Below are 19,740 nucleotides of genomic sequence, written 5' to 3' on the forward strand. Positions count from 1 at the left end.
GCCTGACATTGGCCGTCCAGCACTAGCTGCCTGATGTCTGTCTAGAGCAGAGAAGCCTAGGCGTAGTCGCTGCATTTGTCGCGCCTTTTACTATGTAAGATATGATAGGTCTGCTCACGGAAGGCTCTTGTGTAGTCAGTCTGCTAGGCTGCCTACTCGTAAACATATCCCCTCGTGGCTCTCGGAAGTGCCCTAAATGGCCTGACCCTCTCACCTCTGGCGCAACTTTCCCTCTGTTCCTATTGGACCGTGTCGCAGGACGCCAGCACACGCCGTCCCACTGTTGCTGGTCAGTCCACCGGCCGATGCCGACAGTAAGCGAGGCCAAGGCGGGAGAAGTTACGGCAGAATGTGCATAGGCAAGACAGCATGAGCACGCAAGGGGTTATGCCCCCACGCCCATCGTATCTCATACTGCTACTCCGTAATTACTATGTAAGATATCTTACAACCACTATCGCAAGGCAGGACTTTTGTGTCTAGGCCACTCTGAGCCTAAGCGGTCAGTGGTGTGAGACCATGCTCAGCACAGCAACTCCGACTCCAGACCTCCTTGCCGCGATTACTCCTGGCCGTGAAAGGAGGATCATCGCAATTCGGCGTCTGGCGGAGAATGTCCTTGTCCGGTACCCTTTGCTGCAAATTCCGCAGCGCAATGACAAGGCCTTGACAGAGTCCCTCTAGCGTCTCTCCGACCCTCTCCGATTTGGAAGCCCTGCCACGAAACGCCGTCCTGACCGGTATGAGAGGACCGCTTTGTCCTGTTCGTCACTGATAACCATGCTAAAAAATAGAAAGGCAAAAAAAAGAAAACCTTAAACTAAGAGGATCCCCTTTGTCTTTTTCTACTCGTACTCTTAGTCGCCGCCTAGTCGTAGACGTTACCGCCTATCGCCCCGCGATCCTGTCCTCAAAGCCTTCCTTTTTTACCCTTGCGTCGCCTCTCCTCTTCCTTCCCAACTGGGAGGCATCACGCAAAGCTGCACAGCTGCACCTTCTTCTCTGCCGTCTTCACCACTCACAGCACATCACGTTGTCATTCGCATGTCCACACCACCCCCGGCTAATCATTTAATCCAATTTATCCCGTCTGGCATGTGCCTGGCTCGCTCCTGCCCCTCGTACCCGCGGTGACGTTGGCAACCCGTCCCGACAAGTCGACCGCTTTCGCCCCAACAGCGCTGTCTTCCTCGGCGTAAACTCTGCCACCCATAGCCAACAGGCAACAGGCCAGCTTGGCTGCATTGCAGCACTGTGCAGAAACCTTCCACATCTTGACGCTCGTACAGATCCAGAGTAAAAACCGGGCCCCGATACCACTTCATGGCCAGCTAGACTGATTATCAGTCGCCGCTTCCTACACACCTTCTCTCCCGTCTCTCGTCTTCTCTTGCAAGGCCTTCTAGCTTTTTCCTTGCAAAACACATCCCCTTCCGTCGAATCGCAATTACGGCTACACATCTATTGCATCCGACAGAGACATGCCCTTCAACCCATTTACCTCGGTGACCGGTCGCAATGCCCTCACTCTCTTCGACATCCGGTAGGCTTGGAACGCTCGACAGCCCTGGGCGTCGCCTTTCTTGTCTGCCACACTTGCTAACCATGCTGCTGCCAGGCTGGAGACCGACTTCCTGGTATTCCGTGGAAACGAGCACGAGGCCAGCGGCCAGATGCTAAAGGGCGTCCTGGCCATCTGCGTCCCGGCACCGATCAAGATCGAAGACATCCACCTACGCCTGACAGGCGTGCAACGTTTGGCGTGAGTGTTACCCGAGATGCTATGCTGCGAGACAGACGAAGACTAGAAAAGCTGACTGTCAACTTATGCCTCCAGATGGAACGACCCGAGATCAACGCCTTCAACCGGTCTGTCCTCATCCAAAATAGACCGCTCAAACGTCATCTTGCAGCACCAATGGGCTCCGTTTTGGGGTACTCCTGGCAAGAGCGCCATTCTCGAAAAGGGCAACTATGAGTTTCCTTTTGACCTGTTACTCCCTGGCGACACGTCCGAGAGCGTTGAGGGTCTGCACGAGGCCAGCATCACGTATAAGCTTAAGGCCACCATCGCCCGCGGCAAGCTCGCCTACGACCTCCATGCGTACAAGCACGTCCGCTTCGTACGCACCATGGAGTCCTCGGCCCTAGAGTTCCTCCACGCTATGAGCGTCGAGAACGTCTGGCCCAACAAGATTGAGTACTCCATTGTCGTTCCCCGCAAAGCCATCGTCTTTGGCAGCGCCATTCCTCTCGAGACCCGCTTCAGCCCTTTGCTCAAGGGCCTCGAACTCGGCGATATCACCATCCGCCTTTTCGAGATCCACGAGTTCGTGTCCATGCCCATGGGCTCTTCCAACATTGTCATGACCGGCCTGCGCGAGTACAAGAACGAGCGCGTCGTTGCATCATGGGTGCTGAGCGTCAACAACGAGGACCACTGGAACGACATGATTGAGGACACCGGCCAGGAAGGCTGGGTGTTGAACACCTCCCTCGACCTCCCGCACAAGCTGGGCCCGTGCATCCAAGACGTCAACGTGCACGGCATCAAGGTTCGCCACAAGCTCAAGATGGTCGTTGCTCTCAAGAATCCTGACGGGCACGTCTCCGAGGTAAGTCTATCGCATAATGCGCCCGCCTGCATGCTTGGTTGGCATCGCTGACTCTCAACGCACAGCTGCGCGCCACCCTACCCCTGACCTTGTTCATCTCGCCAAACATCCCCCTCGACGAACAGGGCAACCTGACATGCCCGGCCCGAATCTCGGCGAGTCCGCAGGAAGCCGCCACACAGGCCACGATTGCACCGCCCGGCTACGGCGAGCACATCTTGGACCAGCTCTACGACGAGATGGACGTCCACAACCTGCAGACGCCGGCCCCCATGTCGGCGATGCACAGTCCGCTGTACGGGCTTTCGCGTGCCGGATCTAGCGAAAACTTGGCATCAATGGCCGCGGCCGCCAGCATACCGGTGCCACCCGCAGCTCTCACATCACGGCTGCAGGATGTCTCGTTGCGCGAGGCGACGATCCGGAGAAACCGCAGTTCCACGCATATCACTCCTCCCATCTCCGGTGTCAGCACGCCGTATTCGCCCGTCCACGGGCACCTCTACTACCAGCACATGCAGCAAGTGCAGAACCAACAGCTGCAGCAGGCTCTCAATAGCGCAGACAGCAACAGCGGGACAGACTCGCTGTCAAGACGCAACAGTGGCGAGTCGCACCACACCGAACACAGCGACCCTGAACACGTCGACTTTTCCGACATGTCAGAGCTCTGCAAGGTCCCATCCTACGGTACGGCCATGAAGAACACGCGGGTGGCAGCCATTGCCATTGGTGACAGCGCACTGCAGCTTCCCGACTACCGCACGGCAGCTGCCTCGGGTAGCATGTCGCTGTCGTCCTCCCCCGTCATGAGGCCCGCCTTGATGTCGTCTTATACCGGAACCTCTCTCATAAACGAGCCGCTTTCCCTGATCGCCGAGACACCGCAGGATGCTGCCGACAGTGTGGGCATGCGTCCGCGGAATGCCAGCTACCACAGCGAGACCAACCTTGTCGGCAGTCGGCGGCGCCATCAGTCGGGAAGTACCACGCCATCGAGCAGTCGGCAGAACACGCAGGGCGGCGACTCGGACGAGCGCAGCTGGCTGCACCTGCGGCAATCACGCAACCGTGTAGCCACATGAGGCCACCGACGTGCACTGGGCACGCGTACTATACGACGTACTCATACACCTCGGGAGTGCTCCACCGGGGCTGTGCCCGTTTCTGCTTCATTTGTTTTCGTTCACGCATGCACGCACGCATTCTCGTTATATACATAGACATGGGTTACAAGGACACAACGGCTTGGGATACTGGATGAGGCGTTTAGATGGATAGGACACAGATCAGGATAATGCCACATAGCACGCAGCAGAATACCCTCATTTTCTCTTTTCACACAGACACAAGTGAGATACGGACTTCATGTCGATGCATCCCAATGCCGTCCAAGTCAGGTGGCAGGCACTACGAGACAGATCGTATTCGGGCAGCTTGAGAACCGAATGTCCGTGTACCGGATAAGATGCGTCTTATAGCCCCCGCGTGATGACTGACGTCACTGCAGCCAGAAGCCTTGGACGCCTAAATCGTCAGATGATTTTTCCTTCGTGCCTGCCGTATTAATAGTCGGAGTTTCCCAACAGAGGAAGGAAGCATTGGCAATGACGACGATGGTCGATAAGGGGCAGCCGCACTCTGCAGGATTGCCCACTCTGGACAACGTGACTTTTGCGTACGTCCATACCTCTTCCTGATCTCAATATCTGATCCAAAGCAGTTTTGCCGATCAAGACAATCATCTGCCTGGCATCTCAAGCTGTTACGGTGATCAACTGCGGCTGCACCCACGCTAGCCCATACTGGCAAAGTTAGCTGCCCTTGCTGCTCGTTATTTTCTACTTCCAATCTTGCCATTGCTTCCAACCCCGCTCTTCCCAGCGGATCCGAGGTCCTGATCCCGAAGTCTGCTGCCTTCTTCTCTGCAGCGCCACACGCCCCCTTTTCGATCAAGCCTCCTGAGCCAGCGCTGATTAGCTCCATCGGCGGTTGTTGTGTGCCAAGCGATCTCCTTTTGCTCGCTTTCCTCTCTATCAATCTCCCACCTCCCTGCCAGACTGCCAACACCACCAAACGATCGGCCAGTATCAGTCTACCAGTCTACCAGTCATGGCTACACAGTTCTCCACCCAGCAGCTGCCGTCCCGACAGAGCACCAACCTGACGTCGGCCTCTACGTTCAGCGACGAGGCCGTTCCCGATGCGGACCCCACCAGCGTACGTTGTCGTCCCCCTTCCCTTCTCGATCCTTCTCGATCGTGATTGCGGTGCAGCGTGAGCGGAGCCGTTGGGCCGTTGATGTGACCCAGGCTGACAGCCTACCTCCCTAGACTGCCGGCCTGCTAGCCGAGAGATTGCAGGCATGGAAGCACGTGTGTGGGTTTCTGGAGGAGTACATTGGTGCGGTCGAGAAGTCGCACAAGGAGCAGGCGAAGGAGTATGAGAAGGTGCTCAAGACGATCTCGAAGCCGCTGCGCGAGGGCCAGCACTTCGATCCCAACCTCGGTGGCATCAGCGGGTTCTTTGAGAACATGCGTACTAACACGCAGGCGTTGATCAACACGAACCTGGAGACGGAGAAGAACATCAAGGGCTCTGTCCTGCCCGTTCTCGACCGGCTGCACAAGGAGATCAAGAACAAGGCCAAGGAGCTGCAGCAGGGTGCGCAGAAGGGTGCCAAGGAGGTGGAGAAGGCGCGGCAGACGACGCAGAAGCATATCGAGCTTCTGGGCCATCAGTCGGCCGCGTTCGAGGCCATGGGCGGCAAGATGGGTCCGCAGGAAGACCCGTACGTGCTGCACCGTGGCGTGCTGCACCGGCTGCACCACCAGGTGGTGGAGGAGAACAACCACCGCAACGACCTGCTGTCGGTGCAGTCGAACATGGAGACGTTTGAGGCACACGTGCTCCTGGTGCTGCAGCAAGCGATGGAGGCTTTCCACCAGTATGTGGGCGGCCAGGCTGAGCGGGTCAACGCGTTGTACAGCGACATGTTGAGCACGGTGCAGCAGATCCCGGCCGACTTTGAGTGGAAGGGCTTCTCTGAGCGCAACCGGGACATCCTGGTGGACGCTCGTGATGCGCCGCGCGACGTGGCCCAGATCACGTTCCCGAACCAGAACCACCAGAGCACGAGCCCGGTGATTGAGGGCAGCCTCGAGCGCAAGAGCCGCAACAAGCTCAGTTGGGGCTTCCAGGCCGGCTACTACGTCGTCACGCCGTCGCGCTATCTGCACGAGTTCCGCGACTCGGACAACGTGCGCAAGGATCCGGTGCCTGAACTCAGCATCTACCTCCCCGACGCCACCGTCAGCTCGCCGCAGGGCGACAAGTTCACCATCAAGGGCAAGGACCGCAGCAAGTCTGTCAGCAGCAAGCTGACCGGCACCTCGGAGCTTCACTTCAAGGCCCACAGTCCCGATGACGCCGAAAAGTGGTTCTACATCATCCGCGACATCGCCGCTGCCGGGCCTTCGCACGGCGTCGACAGCATGCCGACCTCGCCCACGCTGGCCTCGCCCACCCCCGGCAACATGTCGCGCATCGCCTCTGGCGGCTCCTTCAAGGCAGCCTCGCCCTCGCCTGCCTCGCCCGCTTCGGTCGTCTCGACGGGCGTCACCGGTGGTGCCCTCGCTTCCAAGGGCCAGGAGGCCGGCGTCACGTCAGGCAGTTCTGCCAAGGCCGCACTCCCGCCAGCCACCGTGGCTGCCCAGACGGCGGTCGAGAATGCAAGCAAAGCCACGTCAGCCTAGGAGTCTGTCTTGGCGTCGTCTGCAGAGCCGGACGGGCCGGCCGTCTTCCTGTCGCCGCGGCTGGGCTTCTGAGATGGAGCTAGCGAAGCCCTGCTTTTCATCGCAGTTGCTGTTTTTTTCTTCATTTTGCAGCGGGACCACGACGGAGGGATCAGGTTGGCACCGGACGGTACGAAAAGCAAGGCGAGTCGCCAAGAACGAGAGCGGAGACAGAAACCTGAGGCTCAATCGATCAGGAGGAGGGGCTGAGCTGGGTCAACTGCTCCTGCTTTCCTCTGCCTCTGCATGCGTTGGCCACTGGCATGTGGCAAGAGTGTTATTGGCCGAATGCAGACACCATTATAGAGCGAACGAGCGAGCAAGTGAGCGAGCGCGAGGTGGGAGATTTGGGATTCCATATCATGGACTTGTCGCTGTAATAGGTGTCTACTAATGTCTGTTTTGCTCTCTCGTTGGCTTCTAGGGGGTGACGAGTCTAGAGAGAAGCTAGAGCTCGTGTTCGTGATCGTTTCGTTCTTGTTTCACTACCTGTTTTATCTGATATTCAGTCGTCCTTCAACCCTGGTTTGGAGCCCATCTCTCATCTGCACTGATCCCATCGGGATCTACAGAGGGTACAGACGCGGTGTGCATGGCGTAGTCAAGGCTGAGGCTGTCAATGTAACATGCCGTCTGATAAAAAGACACAATTGCGTACTACTCACGCCCACCACGTGTCACCTCTCTGCTCTGTACGAAGGTATGTTGTTGGATCGGCCGGCATACATAGTACATCACATATGTCCCGTATGTTGCCTGACCTATTCGCAGAAACAAGCTTTCTTTCCCCCTCCCATTTAGGCTGTGCTTGCTGTCTACCATTCTTGCCTGGCTGCGCACACCGACTCTTGGTCTTGCAGGCCACGACCTCGCGTCTTTTCGGCCCCTTGTCGGTGGTGACAGCCATGGCAAGCCAGAGCAAAGATAGCTGGCCGGAAGTGCGGAGCGGCACAGCCGATCCAATTGTTGTCGCTCTTATGGGCTCGTATAACACGTGCACTAGTTGGGACTGCATGAGACGTTGCGTAGGCCAAGCTTCACCTCGGGAGGACAGATCGAGTATGGCGCGATTCTGTCGCAAGTCGGAAGTCGGCACTCGGCACTCGGTTCGGTAGTCGGCATAGACCGTTTGGCAAACAGGGACACGCAGCGCATTGGCAGCTCCGTAGATAAAACAAGGCGGCATGTAAGACTGGCGTTGGAGCTGAATAGGGCCGTTTCCCATGGCAATGGCAGTTGGCCTCTGTGAATGCGAATTGGGCATGCAGCAGCCACACAGATTTCCATCTGGGCGAAAGGGATTAAAGCAAGATACAACGTGACATGTTCTCTAGAAGACCAGAGCACAATGCTACCATGATCGCAGTCGTTGCATTGCGCGCATGTCATTGCCACCTGCCAACGCGATGGCATATTGCGCCTAAAGTTGTGCGGACATCATGCAGGCGTTTGCGGCCAGTCCAATCACCCGACAGCTGCCGTCGAGGAATTGTCCAGTCTGCGGCCAAGCTTGGCCCAGTCGACTTTATGTCGTAGGATTCGAGTCGGCGTGGCCAACCGTTCGCCTCGGGCGGCCCAAAGCTGCAGCGTTGGCTCGGTCTTGACCGAAGCACAAGGCCAGCGGTCTGTCACCGTAAGGCACACACACAAACAGGTGCCCCTGCATGGCGGCCACCTCAGGAAGATGTCCATCAGCGCCAGCGCATGTCCTGTTTGCTTTTGACATGCCACCACCACACAACGTAGGGTGCCTGTTGTCGCCAGCCAGGCATCTCACTGCATCGGGCATACGGGTTGCCTTATGCCTGTCAGCGTCTGCACGTCTGATTGGCCGGTCTCTATTGTCTTAGCCCACTCGGACTTACACAGTTTTCATCCCACACCAAGAAGGAGTTCAACTGAAGAGACCAGTCATGTCATGCCAGCGGTTGAGCCGCAACAGCTTCCCACGAGCACACGCTCCACAATCAGTGATCGGGTACAGCACCCGTGACGTGCTCTGCTGAATTCTGGCGCTCCTTCTGCTTGCTTTTCCGTGGCAATTGCGGTCGCGTGGGTTCTCAAGTTTGAGACTCAGCCTTGTGCTTTGTTTGTCCACTTATGACGACCACAGCTTTTCCCCGCCCCTTCAATGATGTCGACGCTGCTCTTCCGCGAAGTCAGCATGAGGTTACGCGTTGGTAGCAGCAGGGGTGAGGGGTAGCTGATGGCTGGCCAATGAAGCTGGAAATTGAAGAAACTGGGCACGCTTGACCGCCTCGCTCTCCTCTCACCGGTTGAGAAAGTTTTTTTCGCGGTATGCTGTTCTTATCTCATCACTGCCAGTATACATAGCTCGCTGGGTGTCTACCCTACAGCGCGCTTGACAGATGCATGCACCCAAGTCTGACTTTCTCGCCGCGTTTGCTGCCCTTTGACTGCCACACTTCGAGGCCCGAACTCGGCGTGCTGTTTCGAGTGCGTGTCAGCAAACGCGCCGTGAAGGCTCCCGGAAAAGCAAGGAGATATACAGACAGTAGGGCGTCAGTGCGGAACGTCCGTTTCCGTTTGGGGGGAGACGAGTGTCCGCCTGATTGGGCGCCTCACTTTGACGCCCCGTCAAGGGAAGATGCCCCATGTTCGTACAGATTCTTAAACTTTTCCAGACGAGAAACAGGGATTGACGGTGATAGAGATCTCTCCTACGAGAGAGCAGCCAGCTCCGTCCAGTCTCTCGGAAAAATGTACATAGAATTCCGCAAACAGATGATCACAAGAGAAGGGTAAAGAAGGTGGGATGGATGCCTGAAGGCTGTGCTCTCCTCTACATACTGCATTGCATATATTCAGTCCGCCTTCCGTATTCTTTCTGCCTTGCGCTCAAATAAGTCTTGCAGCCCGGTTGTTCTGCCCTCTTGGGTTAAAGACTGCACACCTTCCGCAGTTGCTTTAGTCCTTTCAACAATCGCTCCTTCCTTTTTCTACGCTCATTCATACTGGTTGTATTCTCACTTTCTGAAAAGTAGCATCCACAGTTGTGTACCTTTTCAACCTTTTCAGCCCTTACACCAGATCCCTTCAAACTTGCTACCGAGTGCCTCTCATTTCTTGGAGTCGTATCTACCATTATCGATCTAAGCGCCTTTTTCCCTCCTTTGCTTCTTCGTGTCTGTTTTCCGTTTGCTCGGCCTGGGCTGTATTCTGTTTTCACACCACTCCCTCCGTGAAGGGAGCGTTTTTCTTCGTACTTGGTTTCGAGCTTGACGCAACTGGAACATACCTTGTTGCCAAATTTGGATATCCCGGGGATCTGGTTTCGACATCCGTTTCATCGTGTATGCGTATTGACGAGTTGTCAAGATGACAAAAGACTGGTTACCACACAGGGACACTATCATCCGCCTCTACAAAACAGAGGGAAATGCACTAGACCGCGTACAGAAGATCATGCACGAGGATTACGCATTCGACGCATCGTGAGTCATTACTTCCGTCTGCTTAGAGCTCATGATTCCATGCTGCGTCTTCTTTACAATCAGCAGCAAGCATTAAACTGATTGGTTGAAAGAATCCGAGCGTTTCGAAGCTGGCTGAAAAAATGGGGTGTCACCAAGTACAATCGGAGTGCGCGAAAACGATGGGGAAGCATCGAGCCGCCCCCAAGACCCCCCTGCGAAGGGGCGAAGATGATAAAGACAGAAGAAGTTCCCGGTCCGATTCTTCACTCCCGTCCCCGGTCGGTCCCGGTGAAGCGTGAGCCAATGGAGCCTTGCCTGTATCCTCCATCACCCGATGCTCAGAAGTCCTTGCCGGGACACGGGGCGATGCCTTACCCACAGAACACGAATGGGCTACCAACACCTCCTGCGCGCTACATTGACCATCGTGAAAGCCCTTGCAGTGCCCCGGGCGACAGCAGCGGCGTGTATTATGGTCCGAATGGCGAGAACATTATCAGAGGCCATGGTTTATTTTCCGAAAGCCATCAGAAGTAAGCCAAATATTTCGCCTTGTGTCGATTGGCTTTCAAGCAAGCTTTGGTTCTCCTATGTCATGATAAGGATCATTGCATGCCTGCGCATCCTCTCGGGAAGTCCGCGTTGGCTGACTTTAACTAACATGCGACAAGTGGTGGGATGCAGACAGCACCTTTCCCCATAAGGTCGTCATTCGGAGGCCCGCCTCAATGCGCCTATCCCAACAGTCCCCTATTGATGCCACCCCAAAATGTATACCACAATTACGAGAGCCAATACACGCATAGGGAAAGAGGCCGGCCATATATGGACTGTTTTCCACAAGGACCTGTGACTCCTCCGAAGCAGAGTCAACATTTCACGGCCCAGAAGAAGTCTCCTACAATGCCGTCTATGATGCATTCGCACATGCCTAGCGGCTTCATCTCCAGCAGCTACCTATACTCCGGGCAGCTTTGAGAACTTTGGTGATTTTCCAAGAAGATGCCGCCAGGAGACCAATCATGAACAGAGGCTCTCCTACGAATGGCACCATGGCAGCATTCTCCGACAGAGCGACAGTCTCTGGTCTGGTACATGATCCTACACGTTGGAACCCAGGACTGCACGGAAATGGAAGTTCAGGTTCGCGAAGCCTTATGTCGCTTCCTCGAGTAAGCGAACAGTATTTGGCAAACAATCTATATACGAGCCAGTGCTTGCATCAACAACCCCATACCAGAACAGAAGGCCATTGGGCTATTACCTAAGAGAACTTGGGAGCCCCAACAAGAACAAAAGCAAGTGGTTCCAATACCAGCAACAGTTTCAATTTCTATCCAGGCACAGCAGCAATATGGTCTGCTTCTGGGGCGGGACATTTAGCCGTGCCGAGAAAGCCATTGCGGTCATCCCCAGGAGAGCCAGAATTAGACGCGCGAGGGGTTTCTTTTGTTGAACTAACGTCCAAATCTGGGGATCTGAGCGGAAGTTGATGTCGACGATTATATATGTGCATTTGGGAGAGATGGGCGTGCTTTGATTTCTACGAACTATCCGGCTGTTGTTTTCTTCTTCTTCTTTTCTTTAATGCGTCATGCACATTTATGTATTTTTCCTATTATGTTTTTTTGGATTCACCAGTCTATACTTCTGCCAGGAGCATATTTATTTTTTAGAGCCTTGGGTTTGTTCGGAATTTCTCGGTGCTGAATAATGCCCGGAATACAACAAGAAACAGGGAGAGCATACGAAGAAGGAATGTTGAAAAAGTGCAGATTCGCTTCTTTCAGCCAATGCCGCTTTTGGAAGGCCAGCGGGAGACGGATATTTATTGAATCATTATTTCACAGCTTCTCATTCTTACACATGTGTCTTTCTCTCGGGTCTTTAAGTGCTAGTCGACTCGCTCCGGCCCTTCCGGATGCCAAAGAAGTAGTTTCCAAGCTCCTCGCTGCCAGGGACCACCTGCCAGCCCAGGCCGGGAATATAGGCAACACCCTGGAACGTGAGGGTCTCCCAGGTGGTGCCCTGGGAGCAGGCAGCCCCTGTACCGGGAGCAAAATGGGCAGCAAGCTCGTCTGGGTTGACGTACTTTGCCCAATCGTGAGTGCCGTGGGGGACGATGCCCAAGACGTCCTCGGCGGCGACGATGGTTGTCAGCCAGCTGATCCAGGTGCGGGCCATTGTGCTGCCAATGAGCCAGCCACCAGGCCGCAAGAGCCGGCCACACTGAGCCAGAAAGGCGCCTGGATCTGTGGCGACGTGTTCGACGACCTCAAAGGTAGTGACCATGTCGAAGGGGCCGGTGGTAGAGGACAGAGATGCCGATGAGGGAGAGGCAGCATCTGGAGAGCCGTGGCTTCCCGCAGTCATGTTCTCGATCGAAGCCTGCACATAGTGCAGTTTGTGCTGCAGGACGGGATCGCGTCTGGCATGGGTCCGGGCCACGGCCAGTACCTCGGCCGAGGGGTCGATGGCCGTGACGGCTGTCGTCGACGTCAGCCGTGCGGCGCTCTCGGCAAAGATGCCGCCACCGCAGCCGACGTCGAGAATGCGACCCGGCAGCGGCTCTTCCTGTCCGAGGCAGTGCCGGATGAAGTCGTGCCGCAGCGGATTCATCTGGTGCAGCAGCCGAGAGGAGCCGTGTGGGTCCCACCAGGCCGCAGCGAGGCCGTTGAAGTGGGCCACCTCTTCCGGGCTGACCGATGAGGCTGTTGTCGAGCTCGATGAATGGCTGCGTCTGCTGTCCAGCTTGGCTGTTCTCGATGATTCCACGCAGGCGGCCGCCGTGGTGATGACGCCCGCACGCACGCACCGCTGTGCGCGGCGCAGCACCGGCACGGCTGCTCGCAGCGTCAGCATGGTGTATCGTCAGCGTGCAGCGTACAGCGTTGGCTCTGGCTCCGATTGAGCGGTTGCAGGATGGCCAAGCAGAATTCCCTGGCAGAGGAAGCTATCCTCCCACCTCGATGCCGTTTCTGCCGTTTCTGACCGCCCGGACATCGTAAAGTGGGGCCCGGCCACTAGGAGCTCTTATACGGCCTGGCATTGATTGTAAGGACCTTGTTACCATTTGTGTTAATATGGTTGTTGAAATTATTTTTTTTATATTTTTTTTTTTCAAAAAAGAAATTTCGATTGTCTATTTGTTTGGAACTCTGTAGCTCTTATGCTTCAAGTTAAAGCAGCCAAGTGAATGAGTTACAATCTACCCACTATACGACGAGCTAGATAGTCCATTCTGATCGTGTTGTAAAGGCGAGAGTTAATCAGGAATATAGATTGTCCAGCTTGTCGTAGGCTGAGCGGCTGGCCTCGTTGCTCAGACATGTCCACCTAACAGCTATCATTGGCGAGCGAGTCTGGTAATTGGAAGGCCAGAGCGGTTTATCAGAGGGAGTCAGTCCTCGCCGTGACGCTGGTGTAAGAGCCAAAAAGGGAAGAGGCCTAAAAAATAAACGTACGGCAGCGGGTATTCGCTGGTCGTCACCGACCCAAGTACTAATCCGCCGATTACGCTATTAAATCGTGTGCCGCTGTCCTGAAGGCTAATTCTGGCCTGCCCCGGCGCAAAGTTCCAGCCCCTAAGGCAGCCCCTTTAAGTACATATGGCGAAAATTACAAGTATCTTCAAAAGCGCTCAAAAGTATCTTACGACGTAGTTATCTCCCACGTAAACCAAGCAGAAAGCAAATTGAAAACTGAATCTTGTTTAATGTAAAATTGACGCAATTAACGCCTGGGTTGACTACGCCTGGAAGCTAGAGATTAAGAGAAGCAGCCCATCTTCGCCAGTCCATTATCGACACCCGAAGCAGCATTGCATACAGACGTTACTGATAGATCTCGCCTCTGTCGTGGTACCGGGCATAAACTCCGTGACTGTGCTTAGCCGTCCTGGGGAGGGCGAGCTCTGGGGGTTCTTTGAGCGTGTACTACAGGCCTCATTCTTTGTACGAAGGAAAAGCTTGTACTGGTGGCTTGACCACCAGTCTTCCGTAAACGCTCGGAAGGCTTTAGCCATAGCAGTTCGGACGCCGCTGTAGCTGGGCCCATCGGCCTCCTCCTTGGACCGGCCCAGCGTGGGGTCAGTCCGGCAGCCAGGGGAGAAGTGTGGGGGACTTGGTGTCAGCCGTGGGAAAGTGATGGGTACGCTGCCGGCCAGAAGTTGGATGGGAGTCCTTCTCTTCTCCGGTCGGCCGTGCCCTTTATCTCTCACGCTCAGCTGTATCTTGGTCCTGCGGGCCAGGGGATGAGTCCCCGGAAACTGTGAAAGCCGTAGTGCTTGTCTGATCCGGACTTGTTCCAGTGCAATGGCGGCACTGGATAGACTTACATCTCGAATGACCGCGAGGTTGGGCGTGGTCCTCCAGACTAGAGAGCCGCCCGGGCGGCACTATTGATGACTTTGTCGATCTGCTAGATGTGCCAGTTTTTGCGGGACGAGACTGTCTTGCCCTGACAGCTCCGTCCCCTGGAAGCAGGGGTTTTTTTGTGGTTGGTGTATCACACGTCTGTGCCGTACAGGAGTACCGGGAGGACGCACGTGATTACTGCCTTCAGCTACGTGAACCGTTACATCTTGTTCCTTAAGATTACTCATGTCGAATCAAATGAGCTTTTGGTGCGCCATCGCCAGCCTGAGCCGTTACAGAAGCCACGAAACGACAAGCCCGAGTCGATGATTTTTGTGTACTTCAATGACGTCTTGGCACTTTCCGACACAACGGACTCTTTGGTGGAAGTTTCCTTGTATACGCCGAAGCTGTCTGCACTGATTTATGTCCTCCGTCTCTTTCTCAAACGAGCCCTTCCACATAAGCCGTACGCTACTTGGCTGGCCGAAAAAGCCTACTAAAGACGTCATTTCATAACTTCAAAATATACCGCAGAAGTATGTGGTTCTTGGCATCGAGTCGGTGTTTAACGAGTTTATTAATGTTACGCGCTGTTCTTCGTAAGCATGTACAATGGTCCTAATGTAGTAAATAAGGTTCACAGAATAAAGGGAAATTCACAGGATGCGCAGTGCTTCCGAGATACGTGAAATTCTCGTACTAGAAGCTGGAACTGCACAATTAGTAACATGGGAAAATAGAAGATAAGTTGGTGGTTGTTGTCTAACCAATTCCCAAAGACTCAACTAGTTCTATTATAGGTCTTATGTTTCTAGGCGTAATATTCGGCTTTTCCTTATTTCTAAGCATCGGAGAGAAGAGAGTGTATCAGGATGCGTTAGACCAAGAGCTTGTTAACGACGTTAAACACAACTTTCCATCAGTGTGAAAGCCTCAACGTGTCTATTTTAATAAAACCACGTATAAGCCAGGTTGTTCATGCTAGTCAGCGTGTCGGGATGATCGGCTCCAAGCTTCGACTTACGAGTCTCCATCACCTGCACAAACAGCTTCTCAGCCTCCTCCCACCGGCCCTGGTTCCTGTACGTCGACGCTAGGTTGTTTATGCTAGTCAGCGTGTTAGGATGATCGGCTCCAAGCTTCGTCTTACGAGTCTCCATCACCTGCACAAACAGCTTCTTAGCCTCCTCCCACCGGCCCTGGTTCCTGTACGTCGACGCCAGGTTGTTTATGCTAGTCAGCGTATCGGGATGATCGGCTCCAAGCTTCGCCTTACTCGTCTCCATCACCTCTTTCCTTGCTGCTTCCGCGTCTCGGTATCGCCCATCGTAATAGAGGCATGTCCCGTAAGCCGATAACAGACGCTGTCTGTCTGTGCCATCGCTTTCACGAAGTCCTGTTGTGTGTGACGGTTTTGTCGGCATGGGCTCTGAGGAAATAGGCATCTTCGAAGAGACTAACAATCCATGAAGACACCTTGCATGCGTGGACATGTGGGGGGGTGCCTGAGCCACGTGTAGGCCTTGCGCCCGTGACATCGTGAGCGCATACTGTGCATGAGACATATGCGACCTCCAAATATCACGATGATGGTAATCGGGATTTTGCAAGACATTCGCGAGCCTCGTGACGGCCTTTTGGGTCCAGGGAAGTAGCAGCTGTTCTTTTTGGAGCCAGTTCCTCATTGCCAGGTGCACTAATCGATGCATAGTGAAAGTCGAGCTTGCGCGGTTTTGCGAGATAAAGGAGAAGGCCTTGAGTGTTCCGATCGCATCGGCCTCCTTCTTTCGCCCTAGATCTTGTGCCAGCAGTGACCGCGGAATGTCTTTGGCATCTATGCAAGCCATGAAAGAGAGGAGCTCGGACGCTAGACTATCACGCTTTCGTATTTGCTCAAAAGAGACAAGCCAAGTCGTGGCGATCGGGTTCTTTCCGTCAGAATACCGTCCGTAGTCTAAGAAGTCCTCGCTAAGGAGCTTAATGGCGCCTTCCTCTTGGTCATTCAAAAGCGACAAGTACTCGCTTAGGTCTAATCCAATTTCATTGATGTACATTGCTGCTTGAACGATGGCCAGTGGCAGGTATGTCAACCACTTGAGCAAAGCAGCCGTGTCTTCCTCGTTCTGAAGAAGCTCTTGCTCATGTATGTATTTTCGTAACAGCTTCTTGCCGCCAGCCTCGCCCACATCGGATACGTTCACATTGTTCGGACTAGCAAGTTGCACTGCTAGACCTGTGTCACGCGTCGTAAAGATGATGGACCCGCGGCTACTTTTTGGCAGATGATCGATGAGACGAGACGAGTGCGGATCATTCGCAGGCCTCTCAAGCCACAGAGTCCGGTCGTCGGCGTTGTCGAATACAAGAACCCATTGACCCGCATTTTCGTTGCTAAGATAGGCTTGCACCAGTTTTTTAACGTCGGCCTTTGGATCGTTCCAGCCAGGTATGCCCAGCTTCTCAGCAGCCGCGAGGTATGCTTGTGAGAGGGATTCCTCGCTTGTTGCCGGAATCCAGATGAACGAGCAATGTTTGTATTCAGCCCGCATGCGGTAAAGCAACTCGAGCACGATATTCGTTTTCCCGACGCCGCCAAGGCCCGTGATGGCGACCCTTGCCGTTCGGTCTTTGACGACGAGCATCTGACGGATGGCTTTGAGCTCATCATCGCGGCCGGTAAAGCAAGGATTTCGATCAAACGGCACCGTCCAAACACGTTTCTCTATAAGCAGCCGGGTGTTAGTACGCGGTAGAAGGAAAGGAAGACGGGATCGTACCTTGGTGCAGCAACAAGTCACCACGCTGTATGGACGCAGCAACCTCCTCCTTCAACCTACGAACAGCATTGTTCTTTGTCTCGCCGTAAAGGACCGGCATAGACACGCCAAAAATGCCCAAGAGACAGTACGCCGCATCTTCCTCGCGCGTCGTACGCCTAGACTCGGCCCATCGAAACCGCTCCTCGACGTCGTAACTCGAAAGATCGCTGTTTTGAAGAACCGAAATCGGAATTGTCGTGGTGTCGTGGATCAGTTGTTGGAGAGACCGCTTGTCGCCCAGTCGCCGGCCTTCCATTGTAAAGAACTCGACGGAGGCTGGGGCGATAAGCTCTTGGAGCGTCCAGCCGCGTCTGAACCATTCGTTTGCCCGAAGTGCCGGCTCCCATTCGCGGCGCTCGTTGAGGTTGTAGCGCGTAGCGTCGATGTCTGGCAAGTACACATAACAGCGGGCTGCACGTTTGTACCAGGAAAACATGGACATAATTGACTCTTGCAGCTCGACTTGGTTTGTTTTGTCGATGCAGCACGTGTCCACCCAGAAGTGTAGCAGGTTGTCCTGTTTCGTCTGCCGGGCGCAGAACCGTAGCTTTTCATAACCGACTTTGGTCTCCCCGACGTTGTTGACCAGATCGGCATGTGTGACCTCTTCGTCGTCTAGGCCCCATCTGTGCGACAAGATGGCGTACTCCGGCCACTCTTCGTGAGGACGAAAGTCCTTTGTCAGAGTGAACCCATCGTCGGTACAGCGCAGAAGCCTCATAGTGCTGGAGAGCGTTGTCGAACGGGGGGAAGATGACGGATTTCTTGTTATTAGCCACTGAAGTACGAGTGTTGTTATGTCGGCGATTGTTATAGGAGAAAAGTAAGGGAGGTGATAAAGAAAAAAAGTATTACTGTAGGAATGTAGTTTCGCAAGGCTGGAGCCGGGCTTAGGACTCCGCAGTCGGGCGGGATACTGTAGAAGGTGGCTTGGTACTCCGTAAGGCTGACGACCCCGCAGTCGGGCACCAAGAGCGGGGTCGCGCCCTATGGGTTGATTAACGCTGTAAAGCCGAGCTTTAAGAAGCGGCCCCTTAGTGGATAGTGTGAATTTGCTCTTTTCTGGGGAATTTGCAGCAAGCGTGGCGAACCTGTGAGTACGGTGGGCTCCTGCGGGCACGGGGGGGCATGTTTTCTATTTCCTTGGGGATATTTTACAGGCGTGGCAAACCTGTATTTACTGAGGGCTCCTGCGGATCTACTGAGGGCTCTTGTGTGCAGCAGGGGATATGTTTTCTATTTCTCGGGGACATCTTACAGGCGTGGCAAACCTGTAAAACTCGGGAACGGGCACTGGGGCATCTATTTTATTCGGCTAGATATATGGCGGGCAGTAGGAACAGACTGGGGAATCTATCTGGCACTGGGAGCGGAACAGGCAAAACACAAACACCAAGGGCGAACGACAAAGTAGCGGATGCGAGTAGTGCCTGAAAAGTAGGTCTGTATAAAGCATGTCTTCCACGACAGCTCATACTGGTCCGACTTCTTCATCTAGTGTACCGTACGCATGTTCTCCTGCATACTCAGCACGGACGGTGTACAGAAGTCACAATCGCCTACCAGGCAGCTGTAGCCAGGCTTGATGGGGAGCCCATCGATCGATTTGCAGCCTGCTCGATCGGGGTCTTTCTGCGGGAGTAGCTCGTCTTGCGACCGCAGATCGTACGTCAATACGAGGTCGATCGCAGCCTTTAGAAGTTTACCAGTCAAATAATGCGGCGACTTCCGGAAATGCCGCATTAGACCAGTCTGTGTAGGCACGATACAAGCCTTGCAAGCCCGGCAGAGAACGACGCGGTGCTCGCTGTTATACCGGAACTCGTCTTCTAGTTGCTGTATTTCTCGGGGAAGACAGACGCGCTTGGCTGCTGCTGGTCGAGGTGGCTCCTGTACCTGAACTGGCCCCGCCTCCCAATACACGTCGTCCCGGTCGGCTCGGTCTGTCCGCAGACGCTCTCTTGAAAAGCAAAGCTCGGTCGTTGCGGCAGCTGGTGTAGCCGCCGATGTTGGTCTCAGGTCTTTGCTTGGGAGACGAAAAAACTTATGCCATCGAGACGAGGCCCACTCGTAGTACTCGAGGAGCTGCGGCTGTAGTTCAATGGAAAAGCCTTGTCAAGGCCGTACGTCCTCGCACGCTCATCATTCAGCTTTTCCTGTAACGGTTCACGTAGCAAAGGCTTAGGATGACTCGAAGCGATGGTGCTATATTCAAATAAAAAATCAAGATTAAAGAGAAAGGAAAGAAAGAAAGAAGACACCCAAGTTCCCCTCCGCCATGACATATTACGGGGAAGGTGGATGGGGAGGTCGAGGAGGCTATGCTAGCACATATGCAAACCCACGGCTTTGGCAGCCTACCAAATGCGCGTCAGACAGACAGTACCCAACGCCGACTAAGGCGTCGTTAGATATGTATATACTTTACTTACTATAAATTTTTCTTTTACCAAAACATCGCGATAATCTCGCCTTCTTCTTCATTTCACATTCAACCTGCTTAGTCATAACTGACGCTGAACTGACCAATCACAATCACATATCTAAAATACATGGGTCTGCTGTCCGGACCCACACTTTATTATGCTTAGTTATCCATCCTTGTCAGACGTAATGATTCTATTGGACGTGTACGGAGTACTCCGAATGTGTATGTATGTGTGTACGCCAGAAAGGTCAGCCCAAACTAGGGGCTACTATAGGGGTCCCATATAGAG

General features: G+C 54.3%; 4 protein-coding genes across 4 annotated transcripts; 2 read left to right on the forward strand and 2 right to left on the reverse strand.

Moving 5' to 3' along the window:
• Positions 1 to 1,481: 1,481 nt before the first annotated feature.
• CMQ_2891 (carbon catabolite repression protein) lies at positions 1,482 to 3,700 on the forward strand (the record flags this gene model as incomplete). The annotated part of the gene is made up of 4 exons (XM_014316969.1): positions 1,482 to 1,543; positions 1,619 to 1,762; positions 1,838 to 2,615; positions 2,681 to 3,700. The coding sequence occupies 4 exons, from the start codon at positions 1,482 to 1,484 to the stop codon at positions 3,698 to 3,700; spliced, it is 2,004 nt and encodes a 667-aa protein (XP_014172444.1).
• A 1,027-nt stretch (positions 3,701 to 4,727) lies between these two features.
• CMQ_3254 (PH domain containing protein) lies at positions 4,728 to 6,370 on the forward strand (the record flags this gene model as incomplete). The annotated part of the gene is made up of 2 exons (XM_014317332.1): positions 4,728 to 4,835; positions 4,949 to 6,370. 2 exons carry the CDS (start codon positions 4,728 to 4,730, stop codon positions 6,368 to 6,370), a joined length of 1,530 nt encoding a protein of 509 aa, XP_014172807.1.
• A 5,363-nt stretch (positions 6,371 to 11,733) lies between these two features.
• Positions 11,734 to 12,708, reverse strand: CMQ_2513 (3-demethylubiquinone-9 3-methyltransferase; the record flags this gene model as incomplete). The annotated part of the gene is made up of 1 exon (XM_014316591.1): positions 11,734 to 12,708. The coding sequence occupies one exon, from the start codon at positions 12,706 to 12,708 to the stop codon at positions 11,734 to 11,736; it is 975 nt and encodes a 324-aa protein (XP_014172066.1).
• Positions 12,709 to 13,679: 971 nt separating this feature from the next.
• Positions 13,680 to 17,744, reverse strand: CMQ_2585 (kinesin light chain; the record flags this gene model as incomplete). Its single annotated transcript, XM_014316663.1, has 4 exons — positions 13,680 to 13,720; positions 15,229 to 15,297; positions 15,355 to 16,924; positions 17,586 to 17,744. The coding sequence occupies 4 exons, from the start codon at positions 17,742 to 17,744 to the stop codon at positions 13,680 to 13,682; spliced, it is 1,839 nt and encodes a 612-aa protein (XP_014172138.1).
• Positions 17,745 to 19,740: the final 1,996 nt, after the last annotated feature.

Source organism: Grosmannia clavigera, assembly GCF_000143105.1.
Source record: "Grosmannia clavigera kw1407 unplaced genomic scaffold GCSC_144, whole genome shotgun sequence".
Taxonomy (NCBI): Eukaryota; Fungi; Ascomycota; class Sordariomycetes; order Ophiostomatales; family Ophiostomataceae; genus Leptographium; species Leptographium clavigerum.